Source organism: Anomalospiza imberbis, chromosome 14 (genome assembly GCF_031753505.1).
Source record: "Anomalospiza imberbis isolate Cuckoo-Finch-1a 21T00152 chromosome 14, ASM3175350v1, whole genome shotgun sequence".
In the NCBI taxonomy this organism is placed as follows: domain Eukaryota; kingdom Metazoa; phylum Chordata; class Aves; order Passeriformes; family Viduidae; genus Anomalospiza; species Anomalospiza imberbis.
In genome coordinates, this window is record NC_089694.1 from 11,389,456 (window position 1) to 11,404,914 (window position 15,459).

General features: G+C 45.8%; 1 protein-coding gene across 2 annotated transcripts in view; it reads left to right on the forward strand.

Moving 5' to 3' along the window:
- Positions 1 to 5,582, forward strand: part of GAB3 (GRB2 associated binding protein 3) — a 64,252-nt gene extending 58,670 nt beyond the window's left edge. For both annotated transcript variants that reach the window (XM_068204887.1, XM_068204888.1), the window contains exons 8-10: positions 197 to 299; positions 1,556 to 1,669; positions 2,664 to 5,582. In XM_068204887.1, coding sequence (XP_068060988.1) covers positions 197 to 299; positions 1,556 to 1,669; positions 2,664 to 2,780 — 334 coding nt within the window. In that variant the 3' untranslated portion in view covers positions 2,781 to 5,582. The remainder of the gene's footprint in view (positions 1 to 196; positions 300 to 1,555; positions 1,670 to 2,663) is intronic.
- The last annotated feature ends 9,877 nt before the right edge of the window (positions 5,583 to 15,459 follow it).

Genomic DNA, 15,459 nt, shown 5'->3' on the forward strand with positions numbered 1-15,459 from the left:
GAGAAGAAAATCAACAAAATCAGTCAGCAATATAGCACACTATTTCTAGAACTAAGGAGTGGCTTTGGACATCCTCTCCATGAAGACCACAGCCTTAGTGTGAGTTTACTCACCATATGGACTGTGTCAGGCTTTGGCTTCATTTCAGTGCATCTGTAAGATGCTTCCTTAACCTCTCCTGTTTTTTTCTTCATAGCAATCGAATGAGCTTTATCTCACCAGAAAGAGACGGTATTAATTCAGCAAGAATATTTGCCAATTCAGTTTCCGGAGAAGAGGAAGAAAGTTACATTCATATGGTAATGTCATTTTCACACAGCCATCCTTTGCTTTATTCTGCTCTGTCACATTGATGGAGAATGCAGAAGTTTGTTTTCTAAGAAAAAAACGTTGAGGAGGTTTGTCCTTTGCCTTCTGGTTTCTTTTTTTTTTTTTTTTTCAAATGATGAAATGGTTTTAAACCGAAGACACTGGGACCAATTTACAGAGAGATAAGGGGAGCCCTTTTCCTGCTCTGCAGAACTCAGCTGTTCACCCACGAATGTTGCTGAACAGTTCCAAGAGATCACAGGGATCAGCCATATTTACATGAGAACTCATTAAGACAAAAGAAAATTAAATCTTTTCACCTTTTAAAAGTGTGCCTTGCAAAATCTCCAAGGAAATAACAAAAAGCCGTTAGTGCACTTCCTAAAGAAACACACCAAATATTGTGCAGAAACAGAACTCCCATTAGAGTCTCATTGCTTCTGCTTTGGCTGGTGGCACTAACCCCACTTCCCATCCCATGAAAGAAGAACATCTGGCTTTGTGGCTTCCTTTTTTTCATCTACTCTTTAGCCATATCTTGCAAAAGACCAGGATCTTGTTTTACTTTGAATTTTAGGTGGAAATGGATCTCAAATCCATTCATCTGAGCCAGTGTCTACAGATCTGCTCCACAGCCAAAGCCCAATACCAGTAGCTATAAAAATATATTGCAAAACTGACCCCAGTCTCCATGAACCATAGTTTCAAATTTTAACCCACATCTCTACAAGACGGAAATCTGCTCAAGAGGGCAGTTCCAGTTGTAACCATTCCCTATTTGGTTTTTCTAGTCTAGGAAAACCTGACATATGTTTGGCTATTTGTGATTTTATGAGAGTAATTTTCAGTTTCTAGATTTGAACTGAGTTTTCACCATTTCTTCAAATTCATTGAATGGTGATGTTTACGTGGGCACCCCTGCAAATCTGAGTGTTCCAAGGGCTTGGATTGAGAAGCTGGGCACAAGTCTTTCTTGATAAAATTGAGTATAAATCAGCCTGTTTTGTTTGTTTTGCCAGAATTATCAGAAGAAAAAGGTTCTCATGATTTCTTTATGCTGTCCCACAATTATCAGTGTTATGCTGTGGTTAGTAACCAAATGCACCCTTGGCTTAGAAAATTATATGGGCCCTGACTGTTCTCATTCACTTTCTGCCAGGTGAATCTCCCTACTCCCAGTTGTGATCCTGTTTCCTTCTAGGGTCATGTTTTCAGAGCATTAAAAGTTTTTCTTCTTTCCTGACAGGAACACAGACAGGCCACCTCTCCATACAGTGGTGCTTTTCCATGGACAAGGAAATCTAACCTTGATTACTTAGCACTGGATTTTAACTCTGCTTCCCCATCCCCTGTGCAGAAGGTACGAGTCATCTGAAAAACCCTGTAGCCTCCTGCCTTTTTGCCTGCTGGGAGGAAATCCAGACCCAGGGATTCTGCTAGGTGCCCTAAGTGCCATGATGAAGCCAGTCGTGTTTTCAGCTGACTGTGTCAGGCCCAAGATTAATATGATAAAAGCATGATGAGGGTGCTGACAAGGTGTCCTTGGTGTGACTCACAGGGCTGCTGTTAACACAAGCTCGGCACAGGGTATGAGACTGCGCTGGGAAGTGCAGCCATGAGGGCTTGTGGGCAAGCGTGTTGATGCTTGCAGGATCTCTGCATGCTCCTTCATTTTCATCAAGTCTCCCCAAAGCCTTTCCTGCTAGTTTTCCCAAAAATCTCTTTGCAGTAACAAGTTTGCAGCCCATGATAAATTCCTGGGGTAAAACTGCACCATCTCTTATAATCTGGCAAAATGTGCATCTTTATTCTTGCATCACCAAAACCTTTTCAATTTCTCTTGCAATGCTGAGAAAATACATTCCTTGTTCCAAAGAACTTCTAAGCTGCCCAAGTGGTGGGTAGGTACCACTGCAAAGCAATGAACTGTTGTCAGTTTGGATCATTTTATGTCCTGTGTATCATTTTCCCCATCAGCCAACACTCCCAGATGCAAAACACTCAAGACTCTTAAGCTTTCTTATTTAAACCCTCCTTGTATCTAAAATCAGGTTATTCCTGCAGCAGGATCACTACGATGAGGAGAGAATGATTATCTGCATGGAAATAGCCAGTACAGCATGTTTCCCTCACTTGCTGTGCTGGGCTGAATGGCAGAGTGGCAGATGGAAAATTATAGCTAAAGCAGGCTGTAAAGCAATGCTTTTGTCAGCTGATGTCACTGTGAGCTTCAAGGTGAAGTGAAGCAATCAAGGACTGAGGGAAAGGAAAAACAGAAAATCAAGCTAAGTTTCACTAGCACCCCTTTTCAACCTGAGAATTAAAACATTGTTTTTTTCCTCTCTGTCCCATAGAAACCTTTTCTGTCTGAGGAACAGAGAGTGGACTATGTCCAGGTAGATGAACAGAAGACTCAAGCTTTACAGAACACTAAGCAAGAATGGACAGATGAAAGACAATCAAAAGTATAAAGGAAGAAGATTTGGGATCTGGAGGGTTTTTTTTTTTTTGCACTGGAACCACAATGTTAATGAAGCAGCTATCACAGTAGAGCTCAAAGGCAGAGAGAGTTGTAAAATGCTTACAATCTGTAGAGGCATTTTTACTGGAAACCTTTGATTTCAGCTGGAAAAAGTATGTTGAGTGAGTGAGTGGTTCACTGATGACTGAAGTAATGCATTAGCCTTTTTACTGCCCTTACCAGTATGCTCCATGGTACCATTTTCTGGCATGATTCTGCAACGAGTCATACACTTAACGTTAACAAATCCACTACAAGTTGTATTAATCTAGTTCATCCTGCCTTCTCCTTCAGTTGCATAATTCCTAGTTGCTAAAGCTATTTTTTGATATTCCTACAAATGCTGCAGGTGCTCAGGGTGCTTTTATGGCAACAGGCATCTGACAGGTTTTGGTGACTAATCAACTAAGGGCTAAAATACTGAAACAATAATAAAACTTTTTGAATATATAGTGCTTAAGCAAAGAGAATTTTGAAAAATATTTTTCCCCTGGGTTTAAAAGGTCTGGCTGTGAGCTGATGCTGTCAGAACTCAAAACAGGACTACGTGCCATGCAACTGGAATGCATGGTCTGACCCTCTGGATGATGGTCATTGTGTTAAGCTTCTTCTCTCCATTGTGGCTCATACGTGTCACTTTTCTGTCTTATTCCTACTGATGCTTTCTCCCGTCTTGAGAAGTGTCGCTGGCACAGCACAGCTGCTCTTCTAGTAGGAGGCTGCAGCCACACAGCTCTTGGCTGGCCAAAAAATAGAAAGGGAAGCTGTGAGCCTGTTTCTGCAAGCCTTGAGAGAACTGGCAAAGGATCAAGACTGCTTTCATCTGAACGGCAGAAGGAATGCCATTGGAATGCTGGTAGCAGTCGTCAATCTCATTGTTTCACTAGACCCACCCCAAAATAAAAAAGAGCATTAGGAAGTGCAGCGTGCTCTGAGAGGCCGGGAGCCTGCCAAAACAGGACAACAATGCGCTCTCGCAGCATGAGGACCTCTGGGCTCAGGAAGCTTATCTACCTTGGGACTTGTTACAGGCACTATCTCAGGATGACACATGTGTATAGTTTATAAGATATTTAACTTTAAAAGCTTGGCTGTGGTCTTTATTTTACAGTGGCACACAGCCACTTGACTCATGGAAGTAGGCAGTGATGCTGAGTGACCCTGGATTTGGTCTCACAGGCTTTGCTCCTGTAGGTGAGTCCCAGTAGCCATAAGAGGTCTGATCCTGTCAACATGGACAGACAGGACACTGGCAAAAGATTTCTTCTCTGACAGCACCAATTCGCTGGCCTCCCTTCATGTGCCTGTTGTTACCACATTGCATTGCTGTAGCCTGATATCCTAAAAATTCTAATCTACCAAACAGAGGTCATAGAAATGCCATTGCAGAAACCAGTGGCATTTCAAGGCTCCTACTCAACTTGTTCCTTACACTGTGTGTGCTCTGATCGTCCAGGCACTCTGGGAGGCCATCGCACATCCCGTGGGAGAGGCAGCATAGCTAACAGAAACGCAGTTTTCCTCCTACCTCAAGAGAGCTGAAGGGCTTGCAAGTCTCACTGCTTCTTTAGCCCAGCCCCTGGGGATCTGTAATGACCAGGATCTCACTAGGTTTACCCTGCAAGAACAAGGTTCACCAGCGCCTTCACTGACTGAGGCAAACTGGGCACCTAGGCCTGCGGGCATGAAGTGTCCTGGACTAGAGCTGCTTGGAAATCCGGGGTTAGTCCTGCAGATAGCTGACCTGCTGTTCCCTCCTGCCCTGCTCCTCTCTCCCTCACCAAAGCTCACAAATGAAAGTTGATGTTCATAAAAATTTTGAAAATAATTCCAACTTTTCCACATCTTGTCTGTCTGATGTGAAATTTAATTTGTTAAAACCCAGCTGTTTTGTCCTCTAACTGATTTAGCAGAGCTGGGAGCACCCATGCCTTGGGAGTGATATTGTTACAGGGGCAAGGCATTTGGGGAGAGGCAGTAGAGATCTGCACCTGCACAGAGGTGTCAGAGAGAGGGAAGCATGGAAGGGCCATGGTCACTGAGACCTTTGCCTTTCTGCTCAAAAGAATTGCCTTTCTTTCAAAGTGTGCAAATAATACATGTTGCTGAAAGCTCTTGGTATGTGCTGATGTACTGAAAGGGTTAAAAGACCAGCTAAAGGGCATTTTAAATTACGGACAGACAACCTCCACAAAGGGTGAGTGAAGTTATGTTCTGCTGCTGCAAATCCCAGATTGTGGAGTGATGGCAGAGCAGCCTCGGATGCGGATCAGAATCGCATACAGATCAGCTCATGTTTGACTGGAGTGTTTCCTTTCATGCTGTCAGAAAATCTTCTGAAGTGGAAAAACACCAAGTTACTGGAGACAACTGACTCACTTGTTATTCTAGTTTATTGTAAAAATATTTAAACTTCAACAAACCTGGCTAACAGATCATTCAGAAGTTTAGAGAAGAAAGAGCTGTAGGATTTTTATTCCCCTAAAAGGACATAAGCATATAGCTTGGCAGGGACTGTCCTTAGAGGAGAATGGCCCCTTTCAACTTCCTGTGTCCCCTGCTTGCCCTCACAACACTCTTATCTTGATCAAATGCTGCTCACTGGTTTCTAACTTTTAACTTAGAGCTAAATTTGAGGGTTTATTCTGATGTTTCATGTAATGTCCTTTTTTCCCAGCTGCTTCAGGGCCCATGACATACATTCTTGTGCAGGTAAAACACATGAAACAGGAGCAATTAAAAAATACTGGGGTACTGGGGGAAAAAATTAAAAGCAGAGCAGTCCTTCTCAAAGGCTTTTTTTTTTCTTTCATTTTGGTCGAATTCCACAATACTTCAAAGAGGGTTAAGAGGAGCAGGATGGTGGGAGGATGGCAAAGCCAAATCTGCTGTGGCCACCTCACCACTAAGGATTTGGGCGTGAGGGGACCTGCAGCAGCCACGACTGACAAACCTATGGGCCAGTACCCATAGAGCAAGCTGATGGGAGTGGAGAAGTGTTACAGAGCAAAAAGGAGTTACTGTTTTGTTAAATCTGTTCTTAAATCCTAATCCCTTGGCTAAGAAGGAAAGCAAACATGAAAACTGAGTCAGCTTTTGACAGTGCCGTTTCTGAAAATACAGCCCAGGCCAGAGCCCTTGGTTAGTACTGGTTGTGGGGCCAGCCAGGCACACTCCTGATGGTGTCCTCTTTTTGCCATGGGTCTGTTACTTGCATGTATTTTTTCCAGAAGTGTGATGAGAGCTGATGCAGAGAGATGCTCTGCAGCTAAATGAGCACAGAGTGGCCAGTGGTCCCTTAGCAAACTCTGCTGAGGGAATTGGCATTCCCCAGCCCGGGTATTGTAGTGCCTTCTCCAGCACTGCTGGGGCCTCTCATTAAAAACAGGGAGAGCACTATATGAGCAGAACAGTTTTAGTTTAATTAGAAATGTCACCTTGTGGAGTTGCTGGATGAAGCTTGGTTGCAGGATGACGTGGAAAACAACCAAGCTCAATGGTTTGAGTCCTGTGGTTATTGTTGGGGCCATCAGCTGGTTCCCCCCACATTTAATATGGCCTTACTCTCTCCTTCAATGACTGAACATTTGACCAAGGCATAGCAGGTCCACAACTCATCTGCTTTTTGGACTAAACTACATTTCACATTTATAATTCCTTTATGACAGGAGGCAGCATTAATTTCCTTGCTGGCAGAAATGAACACTTAACCTGAGGAATGCCAGCAGCCGTGTAACTGGAGCAAGGTGTTTTCAGCCAGCTCACTTTGCCAGTGGTAGCACTTGCTTTCTTCATTGTCACTAACTACATCCTCGATGTAGATTTTGGAGTTGCATTCACTTGCAGTAATTCAGAACTTTAGTAATTCAAAGACCATCAGATGCTGTGATGAGAATGAAGTACAGGGCAATGCCTTCCCTTTGTACCCCTGTTCCGCAAAACTTGCTCAGGTTTAAAAGAAATGAAAGCCACCAAAATAGCAGACATTTGCCATGTCAAAGCCAGGATATCTTTTGTTTTCAAATAAAAATAAACTTTTTCTTGTGCAAATGAAGCATTATACATTTTTTTGTATTTGTAAATCTGTGGGGAAGCATTAAACAGTCATCTCTGTTACAAAGGGACAAGTCATTGCTAGAGGGAAGGGGCTCACCTTCCTCATGTTTCATTGTAATGTTTGGTGTATATATTTGCACATTAAACTGTATCTTTTTTCTAATAAATTAATATAAAAAGTAGTTGTGTTCTTTAATTATTTTGATAAGTGGAGGTGCTCATGGGATAAGCTCCCACATCTTTCATTTAATGCATTTTCCGTTTTTTAATTCTCTTATTAGGCAGTGACTTTTTCACATAAAATATTTGGATATGAGATCAAACAAATTTGCAAACAAATGTCATATGCCTGTGTATCAGGGAGATTATTTGCAGAATAACAAAGAACTATGAGGTTGTGACTTGGATTCATGTATGTGTCCTCCTGGGACAGGGTGAGCTGCTGTGCCCCAGTCCCAGCCCCAGCTCCTGCTGCCACAGCCAAGGGGCAGGAAGGGGTCACAACTCCTGACCAACCATGTAGAGCACAAGTCCAAATTTATTCAGCACATGCTCCAGGCTTGTATACAAAGGCTAGTTGTTATTTAACCTGGTCTTTGCTGGGGAGCGTAGTTGCTGGTAATTTAATTTCCACATGCAGCAAGCTAGGGATGTGGATCCTTTCAATGTGAATGAATATCTTGGGATTTGGAAGATGAAACAAGGCAGTCCATGGGAGCAGAGCTGAGCAAGCCTTGCTGCTAACAAGCCAGGTAGTTTGGAAATAGTTTATTTATTGCTTCAGGCGAGTGCCACTTTTGGATCTGCATGCTTTGCAATCCTGGTTGGAGACACACCGTGGTGGACTGAGGGAGGTGTAGTGCTTAGGGAGCCACTGCTGGAAACTTGGCTGCACAGCTCGAGACACACAGACACGTGTGCCTTAGATAAGCCTTTGCCTGCAGGCTTGATAGATGGGAACTCCATGACATTTTGTGTTTGGTCTTCAAGGGAGGGCAGGTCAGACAAATAGAAGGTCAGATAAAGTCTGACTGATGGTTCACAGCTCTTCCCTGTGCTCTGCCCAGCAGAAATGGTAACAGTCCTTTCACCAGAGAGCACTTTCCAGAAAAGAGACCTCCAGCTACTGCCCCTCCTCCCACAGCCTGGGAGGGAAACAACTGCATCAGCCCTGCCACCATGGAGTGAGCCAGAAGCTCTCAGACTTCTCACACCTCCATCCAAAGTACTTTACTGATTGGATAACAACAACAACAACAATAATAATAATAATGTGAAAAAACTGACAGCAAAACGTCTGGATATGTAAGCACTTGGCTCTATAGAGGCTGGCCTCTCTAGTTACATCTGCAATTTCAAACCACATCAAATACTTCCCTGAAGCAAAAAGCCACAGAGCAGCCAGCCAGGTGGCAAAACCAGGTTATCTTCATGGGGTGTGAAAAACAAACCTCTCCAAAAAGTCAGTAATTCCTTGTCATAGAATCATAGAATATACCTTGAGTTGGAAGAGACCCACAACAAACACTGAAGTCCAGCTCCAGGGCCTGTACAGCACAGCACAACCCCAAGAATCACATGTGCCTGAAAACATTGTCCAAACTCTTCTTGAGCTCTGGCAGGCTGAGTACTGCGACCACTTCCTTACAGAGGCTGTTCCACTACTCACCCTCTGGGTGAGGAACCCTTTTTCAATCCAACCTTTCAGCCCAATGCTTTTTTGTCTCCTCAACTCTTCTGGTTAAAGTGCAATTGCTTTGGTCTTTTTTTAGCTAGAGCTGCTCAGTAGAGCATCTGCCTTAGAAACAAGCATTCCTTCATAGTCCTTGGGCTCTGTATCAACACAGCAGTAGTGGTATCTCATTTCTCTCCAGGAGCTCTCCAAGAGTTTTGGCAACAGAGCCATACTTCCAATTTTTCCTTGTGGCTTTTGCAGGACAGTGACTTCCCCCAGGCCAGTGGCAGTAGCAGAAACAACACTGAATTTGTGGGGTCTTAGTCCTGCACTTTTGCTAGCAACTTATGCAGGCTTCACACTGTGTTTTGACAGGTCTTAAGATCTGCATTTCCCCATCAAACAGCTTGTAAAGCTCCTCTTCCAGTTGTTTAGGGCAGAGAGTGCAGAGGGACTGGCTATTGGGTTATACATATTTATGGCAGCACACTGGGAGCCAGGGGTACCACATCCAGCAAACAAAGGATGCACTGGCAGAGGCTCAGCCCATTCCCACCTGGGGAGCTGATCCCAGCCCCTGTTGTAATGCAGGAGTGAGCAGGGAGCAACCCAACCTTTCATTCACTGTCCTGTTTTGTTCTACTTTGATTTTCCTTTCACATCCAATTTTAGCATAAGCTCATTGTTAAGCAGCCCCAGCATCCTGCTCTGACAGCTTTGGGATCTTGGCATTGGCATATCCATCACTGTGTAAGAGTCTGAAAAGCCCTTGCTCTGTGGTGGGCTCACACTGGGGCCCTTAAAGCTTTGAGCAATTTGAGGGGGTGTTTTCATGGCATGTGTTTGTGGTGGTTGTTGCAGTTCAGTTTGCTCTTTCGTTAAGAAATTCCATTCTTTGTCCAGGAGCTCAGCTTCTTGGAATTGCCTCTGACTGTGCTGCTGTCTTCATATGGCTGGTTTGCCACTGCTGCTGTCATTTCTTAGCATCCTTCCCCACACGAGCAGCATGGGGTAGACCTGCTCTGTATTTTCCCCCAGAAGAGAAAAACCACAGACCCCTCCCATGAAGCATCCTTTCTGCCACCTACTCCAGGAGACTGTCACTCTGACAGCATCCTGGTTTTCTCTGGGAAGGCACAGAGTGTCTTGTAGAGTTACACAACAGTGAAAAGGACAAGACATCAAATAGAGGCAGCACTGGCAGGTGTCTGCAAGCACTTGAGAAGGTGCCAGAAGGCAAATACAGTCTTTTCCTTTAAATTTCCAGATCAAAATTCAGGACAAGCTTTAAGTGCAACCTTTTATACAGCCTGAAAGTGAGAATTCCTCTACAGAAACACATGGAGGAATGAGCAACACAGGAATTCATAAAATCCCTGAGGTCTCCATAACTCATCCATGTGTCTGTTTAGCATTAATGTGGCTTTCAGGAAGCAGCCAGGCTTATCAGGCAAAGGGAGACAAAGTTTCCAGAAGTCCTAGCGGGGCTTGGGTGCCCCTACTGCAGTATCCCGCTGAGATCCCTGCCAGCAGCCCCAGTTTGAGACACTGAGCTGTTCCCCTTCACACCTGAACTGCCTGAGGACGTGCCCGAGCAGGGGCTGGTGACACGGCTGTGCCCAGGTGCAGGCAGCCCCAGGAGGGCTACAGGGACAGACTGTGCCTCTCCTGCCTGCCCTGCTGCTGCTTCCCCTGACCAGCAGCCTCACACCCACAGGGCTGTGCCCAGGCCCCTTGGGACCCCAGAAATCCAGAGGCTGAGAGATTTTCCCTTGGCCATAGGAGCAGGTGACCCAGTCACATCTTAGGGTATGTTCATTTAGACTATGAACAATTTATTTTAAAGCACTGCACAAGCCCAGTGTATTGACCCTGGCAAATGAAGTTCCCCCAAAATGGTAAGGGCTTCCCGTAGAAAATTTATCTGGATTTTGGTGTAAATTTCATCCATGAAGATGAGGCAGGCAGCAGGACAGCAAGGCAGGCTGTTTACAGTTCAAAACAATAGATGTCTTTTTAAAAGTGTTTTTAAAATAAAAAATAGAAGATTCATCATTTCTTTGGTTTAACTTCCTCCACAGTTAGTCAGAAATCATCAGGAAATGGCACCGAAGGAAATCCGTCCTGTTCTGCCTGGTCAGCACAAGGAATGTGCTCACCCAGAGGACTGTGGAGGGGGGGCTCTGCCTCTTCAGAGCTGAGCAACGCACCAGAGACAGCTCAAGAGTGAACTTGCATGACATGTAAAGACAAAATGACAGGGAGAAAAAATAAAGATGGGTTTCCACAATCCGCACACCCAGAACCTGACTTTTGCACCAAATTAAAATTTGGAATAGCCAGAAATGTCAGTAATTCTTTTTTTCCATGTTTATATATGGGGAGGAAAAAACCAGCCCACAAACCACATACTTTACCATCCATACACCTCTTCAGACTTTTCTCTAAACAGCTCTGACTGTTAAATGATACCCAAGGCTCAACGAATAGGTTCATTTCTACTGCAGATCTACCTATCTCTCTGTGCTCCTCTCACCAGTGCCCACCCCATTAATCCTTCCACAACCCACAGCTGGACTGAAAAGTGCTTGAATGTACTTTTTTACCTTCAGCCTCTGTGGATCAAGTTGGGAGGAAAGGACGTTTTGGTGTTATTCCATCAGCTATGGTTACCATTTGTGGCTGCAAAACACCATCCTTTTTCATTGGCAATGTAACATTAATCCTCCTAAAGAGCTCTTGCTAACTCTGCTGACCACAGTTCACTGGAAGAAACAGAGGGAGGAGCACATGAAGTGGCTGGTCTGTACTGGGAGGAGGTGAGAAACAGATGTGCAGGAGCTGGGGGTAAAGAGAAGAGCAGCTGTATCCATGAGGTTTATTTCCACCCTGCAGATGAGACATTGCGTAGGAAAAGTTGAGTAGGTGAAAAACCCCAAACCTCATTTATACAGGCTAGTACAAAGTCTGTATCTTTCCTAGAAAGAGATCACAGAATCCCAGAATAAGCTGAGTTGGAAGGGACCCACAAGGCTCACTGAATCCAACTCCTGTCCCTGCACAGGACCGTCCCCACGAGTCACACCATGTGCCTGAGAGCATTGTCCGTGTTTCTGGTTAGAGCTGTATTTGCACTACATCATCCCATAGCAGTGATTTGGCTCTTCCACCACTCTTTAGCTCTCTCACTTGTGTTTCCCCTGAGGAGACAGACACTGCCAGGCTCACCCTCATGGCCTCTTTGGTGTCACAGAGAGCAGAGCCTGACCCATGCTGGCAGGTCCCCAGGCTGCTCCAAAACAGATACGGAAAATACTCTCTACAGACAGAGGCTCAGGTGTGCCCCAGCCTGTATCCAAAGTGCACACTCAGAAAGGGAAAATAGTTCAGAAATGCATCTTGTGTTTATCAGGATTATTTTTGCAATGGGTGCCTTTGATCTGCTTCCCAGGGAAGCAGCAGGTTCAAGGATCTCTGTGGCATGAGGAAACTCCCAGGTCCCTCTGCCAAGGAGGGACTCAGCGTGGAGCCCGTGCCTGGCTGTGGGAACAGCTCTGTGTGTGCCCATCAGCCTCCAGCATGGGGAATTGGCTTTGATAGTGTAAAAGCCCTGTGCAAGCTCCTTTTGCTCTGCGGATCCAGAGGAAAACACACCCAGCTGCTTGCACCCTGGAGAAAAGTCTCAGTCTTGTACCTGGGGGAGGGAAACCTGCAGCCTCAGGAGGAGGCAGAAAAAATCATATTCCACCAGAAGCCTTGCCTACAAGTACTGTACCTTAGCAGCTGGGGGGATGTGCTTTCTCAACAACCCTTTAACTCTGAATGGTCAGAAAATACTTACAAATCAGATTTCTCTGGTAACTCTGACACTTGCACTGCAGCCAAGCAGAGCCCTCTGCTTGGAAAACGTTGACGCAAAGGCTTCCTGGTGCTGCGGAGCAGCAGTCAGTGTGAGATGGCATCAGTAACTCCAGCCCAGGGTTGAGCAACCTGTTTGTAAAATTGTGATCTGGCCATTTCCATGGGGAGGTGCTCACTTCCCCTTCCCACCAACCTCCCCAGTACAAAGGGCCAAGGGCAGGGCAGGCAGGGGAAACCCAGTGAGGAAAGCTGCAAGGGACAGGGTGAAACAGTGCTGAGCAAAATGCAAACCCTACCCTGCTGTGCCCAGTGCCTGCCTGCTGCTTCCACTGGGAGAAATTATGGCCCAGGAGATTCCAGTGCATTCAATCCCACTTTGGTGGGAGGCTGGCAGCAGCTTTAGGGTGGGCATGAGGTGTCCAAAGATGTCTGTGGCTAAGTGGGTAGGAGCTCAGGGGAACAAAACTTCCACTCCCCAAACCATCACCTTTTATTCTGGCTTGGAAAGCATACAAATATCTGTCCTTCAAAAGGTCTAGAGATAATCCTTATCTGCTATTCACATCATGCGTGGCCTGGCGGCCATCACCCCAAACAGCAGAGGGGAGGAAAAAAGGAAAATACTTTGGTGAAAGAAAGCATGTGGTGCTGGCAAAGACTTTCAGTAGTCATGGAATACACTTTGTGCTGTGATTGCTTTTTTTTTTTAATAACCACCCATGGTGATGAGCTCCCCCACTTTCTGCTTAAGCAATAGCCACCAGTGGTGGCTGGGATGGTTTTGGACTCTGGGAAGACAGATAATGTCAATAGTTAAGGGCCAATCTGAGGGCTGCTTGGGCATGTGCCAACCAAAATACAGCTGGTATGTAAATATGGCCATAAGTCAGTCATCTTGCTCCATAAATAGTAGGCAGCCTGTTGAGCTCTCCTGCATCACAGCAGGCTGTAGGACTACAGCTGCCCTTGAGTAGAAGCACCTACTCCTCGAGGCTGAGACAATCCTTGTCATATCAGATGAAATGAATTAGGAATAAGTGTGCTGAAACTTTGAAATCTTAGCTAAGTGACAGAAATAATTGGTTAGGCACATACAGTCCTTCAGATCTAAACCACTGACCAAGTTTGTGTCTATGTCTGGATACAGCTGCACACAGACTCCCCTGAGAAAGGAGTTCAGAATGCAAGGGGTGCTTCTGGAATCTTGTGTCTCAACAGGAGGGTCTCCCAGCACTTCTGGCTGACCTGTCCTCTCTGCAGTAAGCAGTCAAGCACACCTTGCCATGTTGCTACTTCTCTTACAGGTAAAGTGTGTCACTCCATCTGTGACACAAACCTCAGGAAGCAGCACAAGGCAAAGCCGGAGGGGAGAGAGAGCCAGTGGATTTCCTTTGGCCAGTATCTCTCTCCTGTCCTTGCAGCCAAGACCTGGGGGTGCAGGTGAGCCCAAATCCAACCTCTGCTGCTATCAAGGCAGAGAAGAGGAGCAGCTTCCACTGCCACATTAAATGCCAATCTTCCATCTTAACTTGTGAATCCTTTCAAGGGGAAGTGGTCGATCTCAAGCTGTTGTTTGGAGTCATTTTCATGGAAGTCTCCAAATAGATGTTATGCCTCAGTGCTGAAGATGGCATTTTTTAGGAAAATAAACAAAATGCTGTTACCACAGACCACATTTTGTTGATGATGGTACTGAAGTGGATGAAGTTCAGCTGTATTCCTCTTGCTCCCTGCACACCCACGTGTGCCCACAGCAGAGGGAAACAAGTCTAGCAGTAACTCGTGGAGCCTTGGCCAAAGCTGAGGGGAAATCCAGGACTCAGGCCCTCAAGTTAAAGCAGTTCACCTGGATTACTTCTCATAAAGGGGCATTTTTCATCTTAGATTCTTAGTAACAAAATGAGTTGACATGCTGCTTTGGCTGTGGAATCATTGCTGCAGTTGCCTGTTCCCAGCCCCACAGTGTCCACTGCCAAGGTCCATTATGTCCAGTCTGCTTCTACCAAGGCTGAGCAACCCGACTCCTGGATTTATCAAAGCCAGAATTTCTGGTATGGGTTGTTGTTTGTGACACCAAGTTAGACACACGGGACAGAGCTCAAGGACACCCATCAGGCAGGGCTCACCTCCTCCTCCCCATGTCTCAGGCTGTCAGACACCTTCCTTATGTGCTGCTTCTTCACTTCACAGCCCATCTGAAAGATTCCCAGCCCTGAGGGGCTGCCAGTGGAACAGTACATACTGGAACTGAAAAGCAAGCAGACCTCTATCTGTATAAAATATTTTTATCTCTATAATATATATATAAATATATATATAGCTTGAGGACACATCTATGTATATAGTCTCAAGAAGCAGAAGACATCTGTCTCTTACACTGGGACATGTGGGGGCTGGCCTGGAGCTGCACTGTTCCTGAGGGAAGGCCAGAGTTTCCATTTCTGTGTCTGCCTGGCTGCCCAGTGCCCGCTCTGCTATGCCTGTGCACACCAAAACCTTGGAGGCCGTGCCCAGCCCAGCAGCTCCCTGTGCTGACTGGGAAGGGAACAGGAAAATGCCTGTTTTCCCTGTCACCTCCTCGCGTGCAGAGCTGCCCGGGGGCAGTGTGACCACAGCTTGTGCTGTGACAGGGATGATGCAAAACACCAGCCATGGTGACTTCAGTTTTCAATTGCATTTATTGCTACGGGAAATGGGCTCTCTCATGCTCTCAGTATCGCAGGGGTCTGAGCCCATGTTGTGGCTCCTGGGGTCAGGCTTTTAAGACAAATAAGGTGCAGCCACCTGTAACAATTTTGCTCCTGATCAGGTCAGTGAGGGATGACTACAGCCAGGTTCACCCATGCTGTCTGTGAGATTCATTGCAATATTGGTCATGGGTTTTGTTTTGCTAAAAGTGGCCACTACTGCAGAACTCGGATGGGACTGGTGACACCAACTCTGCAGCTCCTCAACACCAGCAGTGCCAGTGCTGCTGTCACAGCCTTCTGGCACACAGCAAGACAGAGGTGTGAGCACTGCATGAGCTGGAAATGCC